Here is a 20547-nt window from a genome sequence, read left to right as displayed (position 1 = left end):
ATACTGATTGCCAAGGTCTTGCTCAAACGACTCTTTTCGAGTTATTCTTGATGCGGTAAAGACCAACCTAAGCGTACTGTGTTGTCCAGTTGTTTTAGTATTTGGAGGGAGTAAGTTTAATTTCGACCGCTTGCGGGATTATACAAATGTTTTGTCCACGCGTGCCGAAATGTTATTGGATGGGTGATTCACTTAAGATGAATTTGGGAATAGATTGAAACCGTAATTGTAGAGTTGGTATGAATACTGAAACTGGATCAAAAAGATAATAACACGCGTTCCGCTGCGAATGGCCTAAGGTGATTTGCAGAATTTTAGGGGCGGAATGCCGAACCTGATTCGTCGTGGTCAAGGATGGATACTTTAGTTCACCCATTGACACCTGAGTGTGAGAATGGTGAGCTGTTGCCACTCATAGGCAAGGCCCAGCTCTTGACCTGTAGACAGATTTGAAGCCGAAGCACCGATTTATAATATGTCGCGTCGATTCGTATACCTGATTGTGACATGTTTATTAAATTGTGGAAAGAGTTTGTAGTGTAGTTTGATTTTATTTTGCATGTTTATTTATTTATATTATTTATTAATTTTAAATCGTTATTTATAATTGTATAGGTGATAGAGATTAAAGGATTAGTTTAAAAAAAAAATATTGTAGACATTTTTTTTTCTCCTCGGTGTGGGCGAGTTTGCAACCCTCAAGCTTGCAATTAACCCAAATTTGTGAAAAAAACGCCGAGCGTGTAAATATATGTTGCTTGTCAGTTGTGTGTAGGAGTTGTTTTTGTTTTAATTTTGGTTGGAGTGACAAGCAAGATACTCGCCACTGCATGTTAATTTTAATTAGTAGTTAACTCGTTAGATTTTATTTAAAAGTTTGTGATAAGTGTTTTAGTAGATAGGGTTAAAATTATCGGTGTGAAATGTCTCGCGAGTGAAATAAAAGTAGGTTCCGTTTCTCCTCCCGGAGCAGAAAAAAGGCGAAGCATAACCGGCGAAAGTTATGGCTAAAACGTCAGCCGGTTGGTTTTGATGCTACGCCAGAGGAGATCGCAGTGAACCGCGAAGAAAGAAAGACGCGTTGTTTTGTCCGCCGGAAAGTACTTGTGCGAGCGGAAAAGCGGAGTAGTGCCGTTAAAATAAAAACCGGTAGTGAAATCGTGTTGAGAAGGCCCAAATAGTGCGCGTGCCTCTTCCGCCACCGTGAAATACACCCCGTCAGTGCGGAAAAAGTCGCTACAGAGTGCTAGATCGCCAAGCCAGCAGCGAGCCGCCAAAATAGCTCACGGCCAACGGCTTCAGTCCACAAACTCGCCATTGCAACGAGTCGGCGAGGAGGACGGAAGAGTAGGTTAATGCTAGGTTTTCTGTTCTGTTTTATTATTTATTTTATTTCTGTTATTTTTTTATTCATTTGTACTTTATTTATTTTGTTTAAATTCCACCCAATTTAACCCCTTTTTGGGAAAGTGCCCCAGTGCTACGCCGCCCGCCGGATAAATCGGCCCCGTAAAGCTGGGGTGGTAAGCGTAAACTTACAGAAGTGAGCATGGAAGTGCTGCTGAATCAGATAATGAAAAATGCATTGAGGATAGTGTAGAGCGTTTTGACCAAAATGAGCTTGGTGCTGTTTGACGATCAACGAGAACTACGAAAGGTGTATTGCCAAAACGTTTTCCAGAAACAAGTGCGTTAGCAAAGCTTATGGACGACGAACCACATACTTATGAGGAAGCAGCAAATGGTCCGGAAAGTGTTTTTTGGAGAGGAGCTATAGTGGACGAACTAAAATCTCACGAACGAAATCAAACTTGGATACAAACTGTGTTACTACCTGGAAAACGAGCTGTTGGTTGTCGTTGGATTTTCAAAAAGAAGCAAGATGTAGAAGGAAAAGTTACTAGATATAAAGCACGTTTAGTTGCACAAGGGTTCACTCAAGTTTATGGGACAGATTTCGATGAAATATTTGCTCCAGTCGCAAAACAACAAACATTTCGAATACTGCTCACGATTGCTGCACGGAAGAAATTGAACGTGAAACATGTTGACATCAAAGCTGCATATCTTCATGGCGATTTAGATGAAACGATATTCATGAAATTACCACAAGGAGTTCTGGCAACTGAAGGAAACAACGTGTGTCTGTTAAAGAAAAGCCTGGTTGGATTAAAACAGTCAGCTAGAATGTGGAATCGGAAAATTGATAGTGTGCTTAAAAAAAGTAGGAGGGTGGTATTCAAGACACGACCGCATGACGTTGACTACAGTATTCTTATAAAAAAAAATATATTCCATTGAAGCAAATAGTAGAGGGAATTGCAACGCTTCTTTTACAAAACTTTTGTAACAAAATTTCGAGGCACCAAAAGGTACCAGTTGCCGATTATTCTCGTTTACTGGTTAGTCCGTCCAGAATTCCAGCCATTTTAGTATTTTGCAGTAGCTATTTATTACTAACAGCCACCAGTATAACGGGTGAAACCGGCACGAGATGACCGGTACTATTTTGTCTTTCCTCCTTTCAGCTGCTAACACTTAGCGCTGTCGTGAAATTAACATCAACACAAACATGCATTTTTGCAAGGTTTTTTCCGCTAGCAGCAGCATTTTGTAAAACAGAAAATTGAACTAACCGCTTCTATTATAAAACTGCGAGGCACCAAAAGGTACCAGTTGCCGATTTTTCTCGTTTACTGGTAGTCCGTTCAGAATTCCAGCCATTTCAGTATTTTGCAGTAGCTATTTATTACTAACAGCCACCAGCATCACGGGTGAAACCGGCACGAGATGACCGGTACTATTTTGATTTTCCTCCTTTTAGCTGCTAACACCGAGCGTCCGTATGTATCCGGTACGGTTTAATAATGAAACTGATGGGGTGGAATGTTCGAACAATACGTTTTATACCAAGGCCCGTCAGATAATTAGAAAGAAGGAAGGGCTACATAGATAATAGAATGGTAGAGACAAATGTTTCCTTGAAAGCTGCGCCGGCCGCTGCCGTAATATTAACACCAACACAAACATGCATTTTTGCAAGGTTTTTTCCGCTAGCAGCAGCATTTGGTAAAACAGAAAATTCAATTAGCCGCTTCTGTACCAAAATTTCGAGGCACCAAAAGATGCCAGTTGCCGATTATATTGTTGTTTTTTGGTTAGTCCGTCCAGAATTCCAGCCATTTAAGTGTTTTGCAGTAGCCATTTACTACTAAAAGCCACCAGCATAACGGGTGAAACCGGCACGAGATGACCGGTACTATTTTGTCTTTCCTCCTTTCAGCTGCTAACACCTAGCGCTGTCGTGAAATTAACATCAACATAAACATGCATTTTTGCAAGGTTTTTTTCCGCTAGCAGCAGCAATTGTAAAACATAAAATTCAACTAACCGCTTCTATTATAAAACTGCGAGGCACCAAAAGGTGCCAGTTGCCGATTTCTTGTTTACTGGTTTCCGTCCGGATTCCAGCCATTTTAGTATTTTGCAGTAGCCACCAGCATCACGGGCCAAACCGGCACGAGATGACCGGTACTATTTTGTTTTTCCTCCTTTTAGCTGCTAACACCGAGCGTCCGTATGTATCCGGTACGGTTTAATAATGAAACTGATGGGGTGGAATGTTCGAACAATACGTTTTATACCAAGGCCCGTCAGATAATTAGAAAGAAGGAAGGGCTACATAGATAATGGAATGGTAGAGACAAATGTTTCTTGAAAGCTGCGCCGGCCGCTGTCGTAATATTAACACCAACACAAACATGCATTTTTGCAAGGTTTTTTCCGCTAGCAGCAGCATTTGGTAAAACAGAAAATTCAATTAGCCGCTTCTGTACCAAAATTTCAAGGCACCAAAAGGTGCCAGTTGCCGATTATAGTTTCCTGGTTAGTCCGTCCAGAATTCCAGCCATTTAAGTGTTTTGCAGTAGCCATTTACTACTAAAGCCACTAGCATAACGGGTGAAACCGGCACGAGATGACCGGTACTATTTTGTCTTTCCTCCTTTCAGCTGCTATCACCTAGCGTCCGCATGTCACTGGTGCGGTTATGGAATCAGAATGATGGGGCGCCGGCCGCTGTCGTAAAATTAACACCAACAAAAAGATGCATATTTGCAAGGTTTTTTCCGCTAGCAGCAGCATAAACATCGGAAACAGAAAGTGACAACAACAATAACAACAAAGTCAGATCGATTGTATCCGTTAGTGTCGACTGTGCTTGGGAAGAGAGGTAGTGATTGGCTGCGCGGTATGATTTAGACAATCGATATTAATTACCAATTTTTCAATAGTGTATCTCAAACAATAGTTTGTTTTTGTTACATAAATTTAACCGTAAAAGAATTTCTGATCGATTGATGCCAAAACCTCGTAAACCTGATTATAGATGACTGCAAAATAAGCACTCAAAACCTGACCACTTTTCTCTGGTTTTCCCTGGTTGAATTACTAGATTTTCAAATTCAGGGGCCTAACTTCGATATAGACGTTAGTCAACGTCAAAATATGGGAGTCAAACAAGGTAAAGCAGATCCGTGTCTATATGTTCAGCGAAAAGGAGATCGGTCAGCATACATACTTTTGTACGTTGACGATATGCTAATTGTTTACCCGGAAGAGAAAGATTATGGCCATATAATGGATGAACTGGAGAAGAAATTCGAATTGACTGAGCTTGGAAATGTTGATAATTTCCTAGGAATTCAAGTGAAAAAGAATGTTCAAGGCTACAGTCTTAATCAAAAATTTTATATACAAAAGTTAGCTAAACGTTTTGGATTAGAACATGCAAAGCGATCTCGTATACCAATGGATCCTGGCTATTTAAAGCAAAAGGAGGAGGTAGAGATACTGCAGAGAGTGGAGAAGTTTCAAAGTTTAGTTGGCGGTTTGCTTTATATCGCCGTCCATTCGAGACCGGATGTTTCTATTGCTGCATCAATTTTGGGTCGTCGTGTTAGTCAACCAACAACTGCTGATTTAGTAGAAGCTAAACGAGTTCTTCGCTACCTAATCGGAATAAGTAATCTACAATTAGAACTGGGTGTAAATGTTGAACAACTACATGGGTATGCGGATGCTGATTGGGCTGAAAATGCAGCAGATAGAAAATCAAATTCTGGATATGTTTTTCGTTTAAGAGGAGGAGTTGTATCATGGTGTGCTCGCAAGCAATCGTGTGTAGCTCTTTCTTCAACAGAAGCTGAATATGTTTCATTAACTGAATGTTGCCAGGAGTTGCTATGGCTAATAAAACTTATGACCGATCTTGAAGAAGACATTAAGGAACCAGTTACTATTCTTGAAGATAACCAGAGTTGTATCAAACAGTTAAAACAAGATGCTGAAACAAAAAGGTCAAAGCATATTGACACAAAATATCATTTTGTAAAGGATTTGGTCGCTTCAGGGAGAGTTGCTGTTACATATTGTCCTTCTGAAGAAATGCAAGCTGATCTACTGACGAAACCCCTTACTTATGTATAACTTCAGATAATGCGGTAGATGATTCAATTACGAGCTTGTGTTGAGGGAGAGTGATGGAGATGAAGATACAACACATCGCTACGATAGTTATAGAAACCCGTTGTTTGTTGTAACTATGTATTTACATTAGAAACCAAGTTAGGATATAATTTTCACCGATTAAAATAAATCATTCACTGCCCAACCACCGAACAAGTTAGTTCTATTTGAAGTTTATTTCTAATAAAATAACCAAATACCATAGTTGTCAGATGTTTTATGGTTATTGATTATGTTCGGGATGGTCTCCAACTAACCTATCAAGACCTCAATTCAAATCTACGCTAGAATACTCATCTCATATCCAACATCCACAAAAAAGGGCCAGCCGCGGGCTAGCTTTTCTAATAGCGAACCCCCTTGAATCGAACGAAGGCAGATATTTTTTATCGAAAACAAAAGTAACACTGTTTTAGCTCGAATTTGTGATTTTGGCATTGCTCGATTCGCTATTTTCAAAGAAATGACACTTCAGTTGGCCTCAATGCGAGTGGAGCCAAAAGAAGCAAAACATTCTGATTTTCTGATCGCACGTTGGTTTTCAGAAGTAAGTGTTAAACAGCAACCGACGATGCTGGATAGCAACTGAGATCGTTTTATAATCAACAATATTCTGGGCAAGCCATGAGTTATAAATAAACAATAAATAATTTTTCATTCTCTTTCCAAACCTCAACCAATAAAGACGTGAACTACAAACTTTGCCTAGTTTATTAGGTTATAGGCCCAGCGTTGCAAAAACGAAGTATGAGTGAAGAAAAACTCTGGTTGTTTGACGGAAGTAACTTTGGGAACTGGAAATTTCGAATCGAAGTACTTATGGAAGACAAAGACTTGCTGGATCATCTGGAAAAGGACATCGATCAAAATTTTGTGGAACTTGCGAATGATACTGCTGATGAAATAAAACAGAAAAAGAAGCTACGGAATGATTGGATGGCAAAGGATCGCAAATGCAAGAACTTGTTGGTACACCGAATCGCGGAGGATCAGCTTGAATATGTGAAGGACAAGACGACAGCAAAGGAAGCCTGGGAAGCTCTGAAAAATGCGTTCGAGCGTGTTGGTATTGCTGGCAAATTGTTTCTGCGCAAACAGTTTCAAGAGCTACGGCTCAAAGAAGGAGGTATGTTAAGGCTTTTCTACTACAATTCGACAAGGTGCTTCGGGAAATGAAGGCGGCTGAAGTAAAGATGGAAGAAGAGGATGTAGTTTGTCAGCTCCTATTAGCCTTGCCGAAGTCGTATGAAGCTCTCATCACGGCTCTGGAAACCATCAAGACCGACGAACTTACTCTGGACTGTGTCAAGAAGCGTTTATTGGATGAACAAATAAAACGTTCTAATTCCAATCACGATGAAAACGGAGGAGATTCGGCTTTCGCTGGGAAGAAGGTCGGATTCAAGTGCTACGGATGTCACCAGTTCGGGCACAAGCGTGTGGACTGCCCCAACAATCGTGCTGTGAACCGTAAGGAGCAAGAACAAAAGCCGAGAGGAAAATTTGGTCGAAAACAAAAAGGTGGTGTGAACTTAGCTAGTGAAAATGAGGTGTCGTTTATTGCTAACACGGGTAATGGGGCGTTGTCAACGGCAACTCAAGGTATGAAAATACAGTGGTTTCTGGATTCCGGCGCAACGGACCACATGCTAAGGGATAAATCATTGTTCGAAGAGTTACACCCTCTACAGCGGAAAATTCAGATAGCAGTGGCAAAGTCTGGTCAGATGCTTGTGGCCGAATACGCTGGTACTGTGAGAATAAACATGCTGGTAAACGGGACGAAGCAGCCATCTGTAGTAAACGAGGTATTGTACGTACCGGACTTGCAGTGCAACTTGTTTTCAGTTCGTCGATTGGAGGACAACGGAATTATGGTAACAATTAGCAACGGAAAAGTAACGGTAGAAAAGAATAATCGAATTGTATGTACTGGTCAAAGAATGGGTCAGCTGTATGCCCTGAATATCTTTGCCCGCGACGTAAGTGAACCTGCATGCAGTAGTGCTATGACGACGAAAATTGAGAGTTTTGAGTTGTGGCAACGGAGGTATGGCTACCTGGGAGAAGCAAACATGAAGAACCTTTGGAAGCACGGAATGGTTGAGACAGCAGCAAAAATTCAAGAATGGCCAAGGGGATGCATTTGTGAGGTATGTCTAGCAGGTAAGCAGACAAGGAACGCATTTGAAGAAGCAGTAGAGAGACGATCGCGTCGACCGCTAGAACTGATCCATTCTGATGTCTGTGGACCATTCATCCCAGCCACTTGGAACAAGAAGCGCTATTATGTCACGTTTATTGACGATTTTAGCCACTCTAAGGCAGTTTACTTGTTGGAATCCAAGGATGCAGTCCAGGAGGTGCCTTCTTTGGCGTGAAGGTGGCACGACTCAGGTGTGACAACGGTGGAGAATATTCAAGCAAGTCGTTCCTACACGCTGGACGCAATCTCTTCCGTCATCAAGACGGCGGAGGTAGCAATCCAGCGCAAGAGAAGGGGAATACGCTACTGCGCAATCGTCACACTCGACGTGAAGAATGCGTTCAATAGTGCCAGTTGGGACTCCATAGCGCTCGCGCTCAGGAGCATCCATGTACCGGTGTCGCTGTACAAGATTCTGGAAAATTATTTCCAGAATCGAGTACTTGTTTACGACACGGAGGAGGGTCAGAAGTGCGTCCCAATTACCGCAGGAGTTCCGCAAGGTTCTATCCTGGGCCCGGTGTTGTGGAATGTCATGTATGACGGAGTGTTGAAACTCAAGTTCCCTGTAGGGGTTGTGATCGTCGGCTTTGCAGACGACATAACGCTGGAGGTTTACGGCGAGTCTATCGAGGAGGTCGAGTTGACGGCCACACACTGTATACGCAAGGTCGAGGACTGGATGCGCGTCAGGAAACTGGAGCTCGCGCATCATGAGACGGAGGTCACGGTTGTGAACAACCGTAAATCGAGGCAACAGGCGGTGGTCAGAGTCGGGGACTGCACCATCACCTCGAAGCGATCCCTGAAGCTCTTGGGGGTTATGGTGGAGGACAAGCTCACGTTTGGGAGTCACGTCGACTATGCCTGTAAGAGGGCCTCATCGGCTATTGCAGCACTATCTCGTATGATGTCCAATAGCTCAGCGGTTTATGGCAGCAAGCGAAGGCTTCTTGCCAGCGTGGTTTCGTCCATACTTAGGTATGGTGGGCCAGTGTGGTCCAGAGCGCTAGGTACTAACAGTTACCGTGGTAAACTGGAAAGTACCTACAGGCTCATGTGCCTGAGAGTTGCGAGTGCGTATCGTACGGTGTCATACGATGCAATCTGTGTCTTGTCCGGCATGATGCCTATCAGCATCGCCATCAAGGAGGACAGAGAGTGTTTCGACCAACGTGACACAAGGGGCATACGAGGTACCAGAAGGTCATTCTCGATGCTCCGCTGGCAGCGGGAATGGTCCAACTCCACAAAAGGCAGATGGACGCACCGATTCATACCGGGGATATCCAGCTGGGTCGGGAGACGACATGGTGAAGTGAACTTCCACCTGACACAAATCCTGTCAGGCCATGGTTGTTTCAGGCAATATCTGCACAGGTTCGGACACGCGGTGTCCCCCATGTGTCCCGAGTGCGTGGAGGAGGAGGAGACTGCTGAGCATGTCTTCTTCGTATGCCCCCGTTTCGTAAGAGCGAGGAGCAACATGATGGCTGTGAGCGGGCCTGACACTACTCCGGACAATCTAGTCCGGAGGATGTGCTACGACCCGGACATCTGGAACGCGGTCTGTGCGGCCGCCTCTCAGATTGTCCTGGAGCTGCAACGTGTGTGGCGGGTCAACCACCAACACGCCAGTGGTAGCTAATTACCAGTCTCCAGGTAGTTAGCTAGGAGGTTATAAGAGTAAAGAGGGTGCATCACGCACAAAAGCCACTCCCCGACGTAATACTTAACCGTCGTTCCGGGAAGACCAGGGCTAGAGACTGGAGGGGTTTTAGTGGGTCGGGACAGGGATCAGTAGGTGCCTGGGCGAGTGTAACTACCCCAGCATCTCTCCCCTAGTCTCATCCCCACACCCTGAGTTCTCTTCTCAGGTGTCTGTTTGCAGATTTCTCCGCCACCTTTAAAAAAAAAAAGCAAGTCGTTCCGGAGATTTTGTAACGCAGAAGGAATCCAACTAGAAACTACTATTCCATACACCCCCCAGCAAAACGGAGTGGCGGAAAGGATGAACCGCACTTTGCTGGATGAATCTCGTTCAATGCTTCAAGATGCAGGATTATCGAAGTCTATGTGGGGCGAGACTGTATTAACCGCTGCGTACTTATTGAATCGAAGCCCGTCGTCTGCAATTGTAGGATTAAAAACTCCCTTTGAAATGTGGTACGGAAGAAAGCCAAACATTGACAAACTGCGTGTGTTTGGATCTGTGGCACACACCTGGGTGCCCAAGCGCAGTAAATTAGACTCGAGAAGCGAGAAAAATGTGATGGTAGGATATACAACCAACGTCTATCGAATCTGGGATCCGAGGAAGAAGACGATAATCATATCTCGAGACGTGGTGTTCGATGAGCAACAAAAAGTAAAGCCTGGAGTTAAGCCGGTCAACCCGGTTATGCATGAATCTGAAGAAGAACGAATTCTCGATTGTGTACAGGAAGAAGTTGGAGCAGATGATCAGCAGAATTCTGAGAAAAATGAGCAACTGACTCCTGAATCAGGTGATGAACCAGATTATGCACAATACGTGTCTGGAAATTAAGAGGAGGAACCAACTGGTGCGCTCCCTTCGCAACCAGAACGTGACAACTGCTCGGCAGAAGTGATCACGTGGCACAGCGAACGGGAGCGCAAGCTTCCCGGTAAGTTCCTTGATTACATTACCAGTTTTGGATCAAATTCTGCCGCTCAACATTACGCAGGTTCTTCAAAGGCTATAGACGAAACCGTGATGGCATATGCGCTGAACGCCGAGATGTTCGTGGAGGACCTTCCGTCAACGATTGAAGGGCTGAGAAAGCGAAGCGACTGGCCGGATTGGAGGAACGCCATCAACAACGAGCTGGAATCATTGCGAAAGAACCAAACGTGGGGACTCGTGCCGAAGCCCCCTGGCAAGAATCTGGTTGACTGCAAGTGGGTCTTCAAGATCAAGCCTGACGAAAATGGGAACGTGGAACGTTACAAAGCTAGACTAGTGGCAAAAGGCTATTCCCAGAGGAAAGGATTCGATTACGAAGACACATATGCTCCTGTGGCAAAGATCACTACGGTTCGTGTGTTGTTGGCGGTGGCAAACCAGGCGGGGTTCTTCATTCATCAGATGAACGTTAAAACCGCCTTCTTAAATGGTCTACTCAAGGAGGAAATCTACATGCGCCAACCTGAAGGACTAGAGAATGGTGATCCACAGCTCGTATGCTGCCTGAAAAGGTCATTTTACGGACTGAAGCAGGCTCCGAGGAGTTGGAACGAGCAATTTAGCGCTTACGTGCTGAAGCTGAGTTTTAAAAAGTCAAATCTGGATAGCTGCCTGTACTGGAGAAAAGCGGGGAAGACGGTCGTTTATTTACTCCTGTACGTATATGATATTATCCTAGTTTCAAGCTGCCTGGACGCGGTGGCGAAAATCAAATCGGAACTAATCAAGCGATTTGAGATGACTGATATGGGCGAGTTGGAGCACTATTTGGGGTTAAAGGTGAATCGTGACTTTAACCAAGGAACCATAAAAATCAACCAGCCGAAATACATAACAAGGGTGACATTGCGCATTTCGTTTCGAGCAACTCGAACAAAACTAAATGATCGCTGGGGGGCGCTATGTTTCGTTATTCGTATTTTTTTCGATTTTCCGGGTTAGATGAGCCGCAAGACACATGAAAATGACAGCTCCTTTTCAGCTTAAAGCATAACTGGCAGTATGTGACCTACTCGAAAATAGAGAAAATCGTTCGAATCGAGCTGCGCAATGTCACCCCAGATTTATTAAGGCGCTTCGGTATGGCAGACTGTAATTCGGTAAGCATCCCATTGGAACCGGGTTTGAAGCTGGACTGACGAAGCAACCTTTCCGTGAGCTGATAGGCTGCCTGACATACTTGGCCTTGTCGTCTAGACCGGACATTTGCACAGCTGTCAACTTCTTTAGTATGTTTCAAGCGGAACCAACTGATACACACTGGACTCATTTGAAGCGAGTACGCCGGTATCTGAAAGGGTCTATCAACCTTGGACTGGTGTACCAACGACATGAGAATGCCGAACCCTTACTGTGTTACGCGGATGCTGATTGGGGAAACGACAAGGAAGATCGTAAGTCAATTTCCGGAAACGTATTTCAAGTGTACGGTGCAACAGTGTCCTGGATGACCAGAAAGCAGACAACTGTGGCACTATCATCAACAGAACTGCCGCTCATAGCAAGTCCGTCCCATTTGCGTTTTGGTGCTGATGAGAAAACAGCAATCACAAATCGTAACACTTTAGGTGAAGTTTTGCACTCAAATGCTTTTGCAATCAATACCACCAACAGAATTTAGTACTGCAATGACAATCTAACACTTTTGTATCATAAAACTTGCATACACACCGAAATTTGATTAAAATTTGTTGAAAATCATAAGCTGGGACTCACATGCGATTACTTTTAGGGTACGTAGCCAGAATGATAGCAAGTCAGTCCCATAGCCAGCTACGACCGGTGATGAAAAACCAACTACTGCAAATCGATGGCGGTGCTATAGCTTGCGTTTGGAATGAATCCATCGCTGGTCAATTCATAAATGACCTTCTCTCGTGCTTCATTAAACAAGTTTTTTTGTGAGAAGCATAACACAATATACCAACTACGCCGCTCAAAATGAAATTAGATTCTGTTTTTACATTTGATACTACTGATAAATTCAAAATCAGGGGGGTAATTTGTTCTAAATTTCCCTGAGAGCGGTCACACGTTCGTGACGGCGGACAGCTTCCACGTAGCAGTGGAAGTAAATATGAAAAAAACACCTATAGCTTAGGAAAATGTTTGCTCCGTTAAAAAACAGCTAAGTAGCGTACCGAAGTACTTGGTATAACTGACAAATTCTTCAAAACGAAATTCACGACAATAATTGAACAATTCATAACCACATCTTTACATAAAATACGGATAAAATACGAAAAGTAGTATTTGCTAAAGAATGCTTTAACTAACAAAACAATGACACACCTAAAGCGTTCACTGTCAACAAACAACAGCTGAAGGAAGCTACTGGTGGAAACTTTGTTTTGAAGAAAACATTGTACTATCAGCTAGAGCCACACGAAGTAGAACGCGTAAAATTCAATCAAACCTCCCATCGAATATCACTTGGTACATCCAATTCTAAACCTGAAGACCGTAAGGTGTGGTAAACGTCACAACTTTCATAATCATTATTGGCTGTTGGGTTAAATTGCGAAGGTTTTTTCAATGGGACTGACTTGCGATCACTTTTACTATGGGACAAACCGACTTGCTATTTTTTCATAGTTCCTCAGAACGAACTATTCGAAAATATTTGTTTTATCGAAAGTAGATATAAAAAGGAATAGATTCCATAAATAAACTCAAAATTGATAAAAATGCAATTGGGACGGACTTGCCATGAGCGGCAGAGAAGCAGAATATGTATCGCTCAGCCAAGCCATTTGTGAAGCAATATGGTTGCGGAATTTGATGAGTGAGCTCGGTACTACATTCAATCAACCAGTGCCGATATTTGAGGACAATCAAGCTTGTATACGAATCGCAGAGGAACCTCGCGACCATAAGCGAATGAAGTACGTGGATATCCGGTACAACTTCATCCGTGAGAAGATCCAGAAAGGCTTGTTCAAGATTTTATATGTACCAACCAACGAGCAAGTTGCAGATATATTCACGAAGCCGCTACCACAAGGACCATTTCAAATTCTGCGAACAAAATTGGGACTGTTCGGTTGAGCGGGGATGTTAAACAGCAACCGACGATGCTGGATAGCAACTGAGATCGTTTTATAATCAACACTATTCTGGGCAAGCCATGAGTTATAAGTCCAATAAATAATTTTTCATTCTCTTTCCAAACCTCAATCAATGAAGACGTGAACTACAAACTCTGCCTAGTTTATTAGTAAGTAGGTATTCTTCGGCAGTGTTTCTTCTGTTTGTTCGTTTAATTTCATCATAAAAGATGTATAATCCTGGTTTTCAGATAAACACGTCGTTGGTTATGGCCAGAATGCCGTCAATATTTGACTCGCCTCTACCGGTGTCCTGGGAGCATGCCCAGCCAGAACAAATTGCATCCAAACAATCAAAGAAGAAGAAAGCTTCTCCGGCCACTAAGCAGCAAATGATTAATCAAATATTACAGGAACTTAGACGTGAACTGGTTGAAACGGAACCTGCGATCAAAAATAGCAAGAAAAAGGTGAGTTTTGTTAATGGAGTTTTCTCTCTCATCTAATACATTTATCTCAACATTCAAGAATACTTTAACAACGTCTACCAAAACAAAAGCAAGTTTGGACAAAATAAAAGTTGGCCTTAAAATCATACTTCAAGAAGCAAAGAGCCACAAGCGAAAACTTCGCAAAAGCCTGGAAGCTCTGAACCACTCCCGAGCAGCTAGCAAGGCTTCCGGTAGTCTAGTGGAAACTTCGTTAAGTGGAACATCACTGAATAACAATTCCAACTATTCGACTCCACCTAAAAAGAAGAAGGCGTCAAATGGTGAAAACAAAAGTCCCATAATGCCGCTTCCCTTGGAGGTTACTCCTTCAAGAGTTGTTGTGAAAATGGAACCCGAAACACCTAATACTAGGCGAGTTTCCACAAAAGAGGTTACCGATAGAGATAGTGCAATTGCCGGTCGACGGAAGCTAAGCTGGATCATTCAGCCGATTACCGTGGACGATTTCATGGCTCAGTATTGGGAGAAAAAACCGTTGCTGGTACAACGAAATAATCCTGCTTTCTACAGTAAGCTACTTTCTCGCAGTCAAATCGATGAGATGCTCCGCAAGCATAATATCGAGTATACAAAAAACATTGATGTAACCTCTTATCGGGAGGGCGAACGGGAAACGCATAATCCAGATGGAAGAGTCTTACCGCCCGACATGTGGTCTTTTTACGAGGATGGTTGCAGTATTCGAATGCTTAATCCGCAAACGTATTTGCCTGGAGTATATGACATGAACGTCAAATTGCAGGAATTTTTCCACTGTATGACCGGTGCTAACTTTTATCTGACCCCACCAAACAGTCAAGGATTTGCTCCGCATTATGACGATATTGAAGCCTTTGTTCTACAAGTTGAAGGTCGTAAGCATTGGAAGCTGTACAGTCCTCGAGACGCCAACGAAGTGCTACCTCGTGTCTCGTCACCAAACTACAAACAGGAAGACATTGGAGTTCCAATTTTGGATGTAATTTTGGAACCTGGAGACTTGCTTTATTTTCCGCGTGGAATCATCCATCAAGCCTGCACTGTTTCGGGTCATCACTCGTTGCATGTGACGATGAGTGTGTACCAGAAAAATAGCTGGGCCGATCTGTTGGAATTGTTTCTCCCACATGCTCTCGCACAGGCAGCCGAGACCAACCTGAACCTCCGGCAGGGAATTCCACTGGATCTCCATCAACATTATTTGTATTGTTCATTCGGATAATGAAACACCAACAAGAAAGGAACTGGTTGAACGAATTAAAAATCTTTTCGAAGCGATTTTCAGTGAAGATGCTATTGACCGCGGTGGTGGATCAAATGGCAAAACGCTTTCAACATGATGCTTTGCCACCACTGATAAGCGCCGACGAAGTGCCCAGTACAGTATACGGTGAAAATTATGAGCACAATGCAGACGGCACAGTGTCGTTGCGAGTTCCGTTTACCGACAAGTCTACCGTTCGTCTGTTGCGGCGTAACATTTTGCGGTTGATAAACGAAGAGAGCAAGCTGCGCATTTACTATCACACAGACAATTCCCGAGAGTATCACGAGTACGAGCCCAACTTTCTCGAGGTCGACCAAGATGCTGCCCTTGCCGTCGAACTGCTGGTTAAAATTTATCCCCAGTCGGTGACCGTGGCAGATTTGCCCGTTGAGGATAAGGTCGTGTTTGCCAAAAGCTTGTGGGAAAAAGGTCTTGTTATAGTGCGTTGATTGATCGAAGATGTTTTAACTATTTTTATATATGTATTGCAAAACTTTGTTAAGAGAGCCATTAAAATACAATGTAACATAAGCAAACAGGCTCCAATTATTATTATCGAATTCATGGAATGTTGCAATTTATTTTGAAGATTTAGAAAATTTAAAATTGGAAATACGATCGCTTGATTGACTAAGGTGTATGGGAATGAATTTTTTTCATCGCGGCCCATAACAAAATCCCTTAAGAAACTGTCAAAAAGTTGTTTACAAAATCAATGCTGCATTTTTCGAGTGGGAACGAGACAAATGCAGGGCTGCGCAGGTACACAACCTCCATAAACTACTCAAACAGAGGTTTTTTTATAGAGGTTGGTACTTTCGAGTAGTTCATTTTGTACCAACTTTTTTGGAAGATTTCTTCCTGAGTGTTACGTATGTCTTATGTATGTGGTACAACGCTCTGAATAAAATCACAGTTTGAGTTGTTTTTAAGGGCAGTGTACCTGCGCAGCCCTGCACTTGTCGCTCCTACTCGAAAAATGCTGCATTGATTTTGTAAATAACTTTTTGACAGTTCCTTAAGGGATTTTCTTTGGGGCTCGATAGAGCCGAGAAAAAGAAAACTCATTTTGTTCATGATTTGTCGAGGACAGGACGAGGTACGGAGTACTATGGGGCAACGTGTACCAGAAAAAAACGCCAGTGTTACGTATTTCTTATGTATGTGGTTATAATGTTCAGGTTACGTTCAACATTTTATATAAAAGATTGTGAGACTCTCATTAAGTTTCCCTTTTAATAAATTCCGGTTCTTGCTGATCGCAGAGTTCCTAATAAATTTAGGATAATTATAGGATTTTAATAAATTCAATATAGCACTTGACCTAATGAAACACGCTCTTACTTGCAACAACGTTTGATTCTTCTTCTGAAATGATCGAATGATCGTGTGTAATAAATGCTTGACATTGCTGCTGTCATACCTGTAGGACTGTGAGAGATTGGTATCAGTAAGTCAGCGCGCTGGCCAAATAGGATTGGCCAACACCTATGGTTTCGCAATATATAGATTATACTGACGCATGCAATTTATGGAACTATTTTTTGCATAGTTGTTCTACACTGTTTTTCGGGAAAAATGTTTTCTTTTTCTAAGATACCGTAACAGTACGTTCAAGATAGAGATAGTAATGCAGTTGAGTCTATGCGATTTGAACTTATGTCATTAACCCTAAAACGATAATATCAAAATGACTCCCGTCCTTCAAATTATCGATGAATGGTCATTTCGATGTTAACACTTTTATGAATAGCAAAAATCAGAATGTAGGTTTCAACATTTCTTCATTGATTAAGAAAAAACGTGAAAAAACTGACACACTGTTAGGAGAAATGAGCGCAGTATTGCTGAAATCGAGGAGTCAAATTTACGTAGACTATTTTTCCAGGGTTAACGAAGAATTGCATTGCAAATTCGCGGTGCTGTTTGAGTGTTTGCATTGTTTAACAGTGCTGTGCAGTGCTGCAATCCGCCGAGTTGTCCGTCTGCTGTGGAACGCCCAAACACAATAGATACATTTGCGTTGCGTTGACGTTAATTTGACAGAAAATGTATGGGCTAACTGTCAAATTGCCGCAAACGCAGCCGCAACGTATCCAATGTGTTTAGACCTTGAGATCGATTGAGTCGCCTGCTCAGCCTTGCTACGCTAAAATCAGCTGCTGCTCTACCGGCTGCGAGTCAAACCTGTTTCCAATAAGAGTACTCGTGCTGCAGTATTCGGTTATACAATAAAGGAAAAAATGCTGCCTGCTTGCTTTTATACGTGACTACTGAGAGTAAAACTTCCGGTAGAAGTGTCTTTGTAAACTAGAGCGAGTAAAACAACAACAAATCGGTTTTAAATTCAAACCGTTTGTATACTTTAGCTTCGGCTGTGCTGAGGAGAAGGGCCTTGTTTGTGGGACTCTGATCTAACGAAGGGCTCTGGTGAAAATAATATTTGAATGACTCATTCCATACGAAGTGACCACGAACAAGCACAAACTTGGCATCGACCATCACGGATTTGGCTCAAAGTTGAGAAAATTATATATCTAGGTTAACTTTGAAAAAAAACCTCAATTTTGGTCTCGTCCTCCCTCTGTGGGACTCCCTTTTTTGTTGTAAAGTACCGAATGTTTCGTACAAACCCTCTTTTTTACCCTACAATTCATAAGACATAGGATGTCCGAAAAATACTGAGACGATTTTTAAAGAAAATAAACCAAGGAAATGTCATGGGGGCCCTTTTCAGCTATCAAAATTTCATTAAAGGAACATGTCATACAAAAATCTAAATTAAAGAAAGGTTACAGAAGGATTGTGTCAGTTTTGTTTGAAGTTGTTTTTTTAAGTGTCACGAAATTTGTGGTTTCGTGAGCCATTGGAAGTATTGTGGGGGCATTACACTAAGGTCGCATTTTACGCGGTTTTTTACGCGAGTTTTTTTTACGCGGATTTCGGAATTTACGCGTTTTTTTTACGCGGATTCCGGAATTTACGCGGTTTTTTTTACACGGATTCCGGAAATTTACGCGGATTCCGGAATTTACGCGGTATTTTTTCTGCGCGGATTTCGGTTTCCCTTCACTCGGAAGGCAGAATTAACGCTGTTTTTTTTTACGCGGTTTTTTTTACGCTGATTCCGGAATTTACGCAGTTTTTTTACGCGAATTCCGGAATTTACGCGGGTTTTTTACGCGGCATGTATCCCCCGCGTAAAAAGCGACTTCAGTGTATTTGCATTATTTTGCACCAAAGAGGAGGGTCCCACTGAGCCAAATTCGTAATTGTCGTTTCATAGCGGTATGGGACATTTCGTATGGAGCGACCAAAATATATGAATGCAAATTCGAAAGTTTATCAATTCAAGTTTAGTTTTACTACTCTGTAAGTAAATGCGTAACTAGACCTCTGAATTAAATTCCAACTTTTATACCTTTGAAAATCAAAATTAAGCCAAAACACCAGGTTCGTGTTGTAGACATACATATATTTTCAGCCAGAATAACTAAATAAAACAACGGTTATTCTTAAACGTACACTAAACTACTTTTCACTAAAGTAAGACTTACGAACACCCTTCGACTAGAAGCGAATATGGTCATTGTAATTCTCTGTTCGAAAAACATGATGCTTGATGGTGGGCAGCACAAGTTTACATTAAATATCACGCGTTCACCGGCCTGCCCCCGTTTGCACCCCAATGAATTAGCATCCACAAAGTCCATGGAACTGGGAGGGTGAAGTTAGGAATTGATCTCAGGTGCTGGTTGCTGGAAATGCAATACCGTTTGGAATTCTAGGGTCAACTGCTACTGCTTCCGGATTTGGGTGGAACCTTCTGTTCTTTGTCCGATCCTAAAACGTCTCCTTCAATTTCCTTAAATTCGATGTGCTGCACCTTCATGGCGTCCTGGAAAATTAAGACATACGTATTGTAGTAATAAAGACGATTCCCCAAATAAAAATGATATTCGAACGCTTTCTTTTGTATTCAAGAGTTATTTTCCTAACACGAACATCAGAAGGGAAGAGCTAATTTATTTTCTGTGGTATAAATACGACATCGATTGAGCTCTCAAACTCGTTTCGGTTTCGAACGCCGGCAAGGACAGTCGGTGGCAACAAGGAGCCCAGAACGAACCAGTGGCACAAGGAGCGTAACCAGCGATACGAAGAGGTGGCATCCAGCTGTCCCCGGCAATATGGAGCATCCACAAATCGTCACGCCCGTCGATCGCAACAAGGGAAGGGAATCAAAAGGGGTACAGAAAAAGATTACCCCATGCGTGGACTAATAACGACCTATCAGCAACTACAAAATTACAGAACATAAAACGATAACAAATTACCGAAAATCACGACACATATGAGCGGGTTAACTGTAAGGTTCGAATTTAGTGTATCATTAAGCATGATAACATAAAAATTGTAAATCTCGAGACAAAATAACATAGAAGACAATCTTAATCGGGTGTGTCTGATGTGTCTTGTTACCGAAAATGTTTTCGCTGTACAATCTATTCTATTCTAGCTCAATTCCATCCAATCATTACCAAAAAAATTGAAGCAAAACCATATTCACACGAATTAATCATGAACGAGCTGACCGGTTGCATTCCGCACATCATTTTATTCTTCAGTCATTTCATCACTAATGATAACAACCGTACTTACCTTCACGCACTGCTGGTATATTTTAAACAACGGAGCACACACCGAATCATCCGTGTCCCCTTTGAGAAACCGTTCCGAGAACCACTGATTAAAGCAGCTGTCGTACTTTTTCTTCAATTCAGTACAATTATCACCGATACTATTCATTGTCTGGATATTTCACAACTTTGGCCCGAAAATCAATAACGAGTTCAAATTTCACAAGCTGGCCCGTTCTTCCATGTGCTAGCTTACGAGTGCCGATCAGATGATACTGCTAAACACGGTTTGTTTTTGTTGACATCTACTGACAACTAGAAGCTTTGTAAATGTATTCATGCGAGCTGCCGGAAAACACAGTTTGCCCGCCTCACAGTGTCAGGTTGGCGAGATTTAAGTGCGCATGGCACATGGCGCGAAAGCGATCGGGCGCGCCTTGTGCGGTGACGGTGGTAATGGATTTGCTACTTTGGTAAGGTATTATTCATTAATTAGTTATAGGCTGACCAGACGTACCGTTTTGAACGGGACAGTACCCATTTTTCGACCATTTTTAACGGGACAGTACCCATTTTTCGACCATTTTTAACCGTCCCTTCTTTTTGCCATTTTGTACCGTTTTTTGGATACTCTGAAATTTTTTCGAATGAAGCTTCAATGAA

The 20547-nt window shown here is 42.5% G+C and overlaps 1 protein-coding gene and 1 pseudogene across 1 annotated transcript; one reads left to right on the top strand and one right to left on the bottom strand.

Moving 5' to 3' along the window:
- Positions 1–13610: 13610 nt before the first annotated feature.
- On the top strand, positions 13611–15745 carry LOC129733930 (bifunctional lysine-specific demethylase and histidyl-hydroxylase NO66-like; annotated as a pseudogene).
- A 2953-nt stretch (positions 15746–18698) lies between these two features.
- LOC129733931 (TP53-regulated inhibitor of apoptosis 1-like) lies at positions 18699–20195 on the bottom strand. The gene is made up of 2 exons (XM_055695557.1): positions 19907–20195; positions 18699–19142 (listed from the first exon to the last, which is right to left on the bottom strand). Exons 1-2 carry the CDS (start codon positions 20051–20053, stop codon positions 19035–19037), a joined length of 255 nt encoding a protein of 84 aa, XP_055551532.1. The 5' UTR covers positions 20054–20195; the 3' UTR covers positions 18699–19034.
- Positions 20196–20547: the final 352 nt, after the last annotated feature.

Source organism: Wyeomyia smithii, chromosome 1 (assembly GCF_029784165.1).
Source record: "Wyeomyia smithii strain HCP4-BCI-WySm-NY-G18 chromosome 1, ASM2978416v1, whole genome shotgun sequence".
Classification (NCBI taxonomy): Eukaryota; Metazoa; Arthropoda; class Insecta; order Diptera; family Culicidae; genus Wyeomyia; species Wyeomyia smithii.
This window is presented reverse-complemented; position numbering and strand designations above follow the sequence as displayed.

Bases quoted from the DNA above. Each gene is read 5' to 3' on its own strand.
- LOC129733931 (XM_055695557.1), bottom strand. From the start codon at position 20,053: ATGAATAGTATCGGTGATAATTGTACTGAATTGAAGAAAAAGTACGAC. The intron at 19,143-19,906 runs GTAAGTACGGTT...TTAATTTTCCAG, and splicing joins TATACCAGCAGTGCGTGAAG to GACGCCATGAAGGTGCAGCA.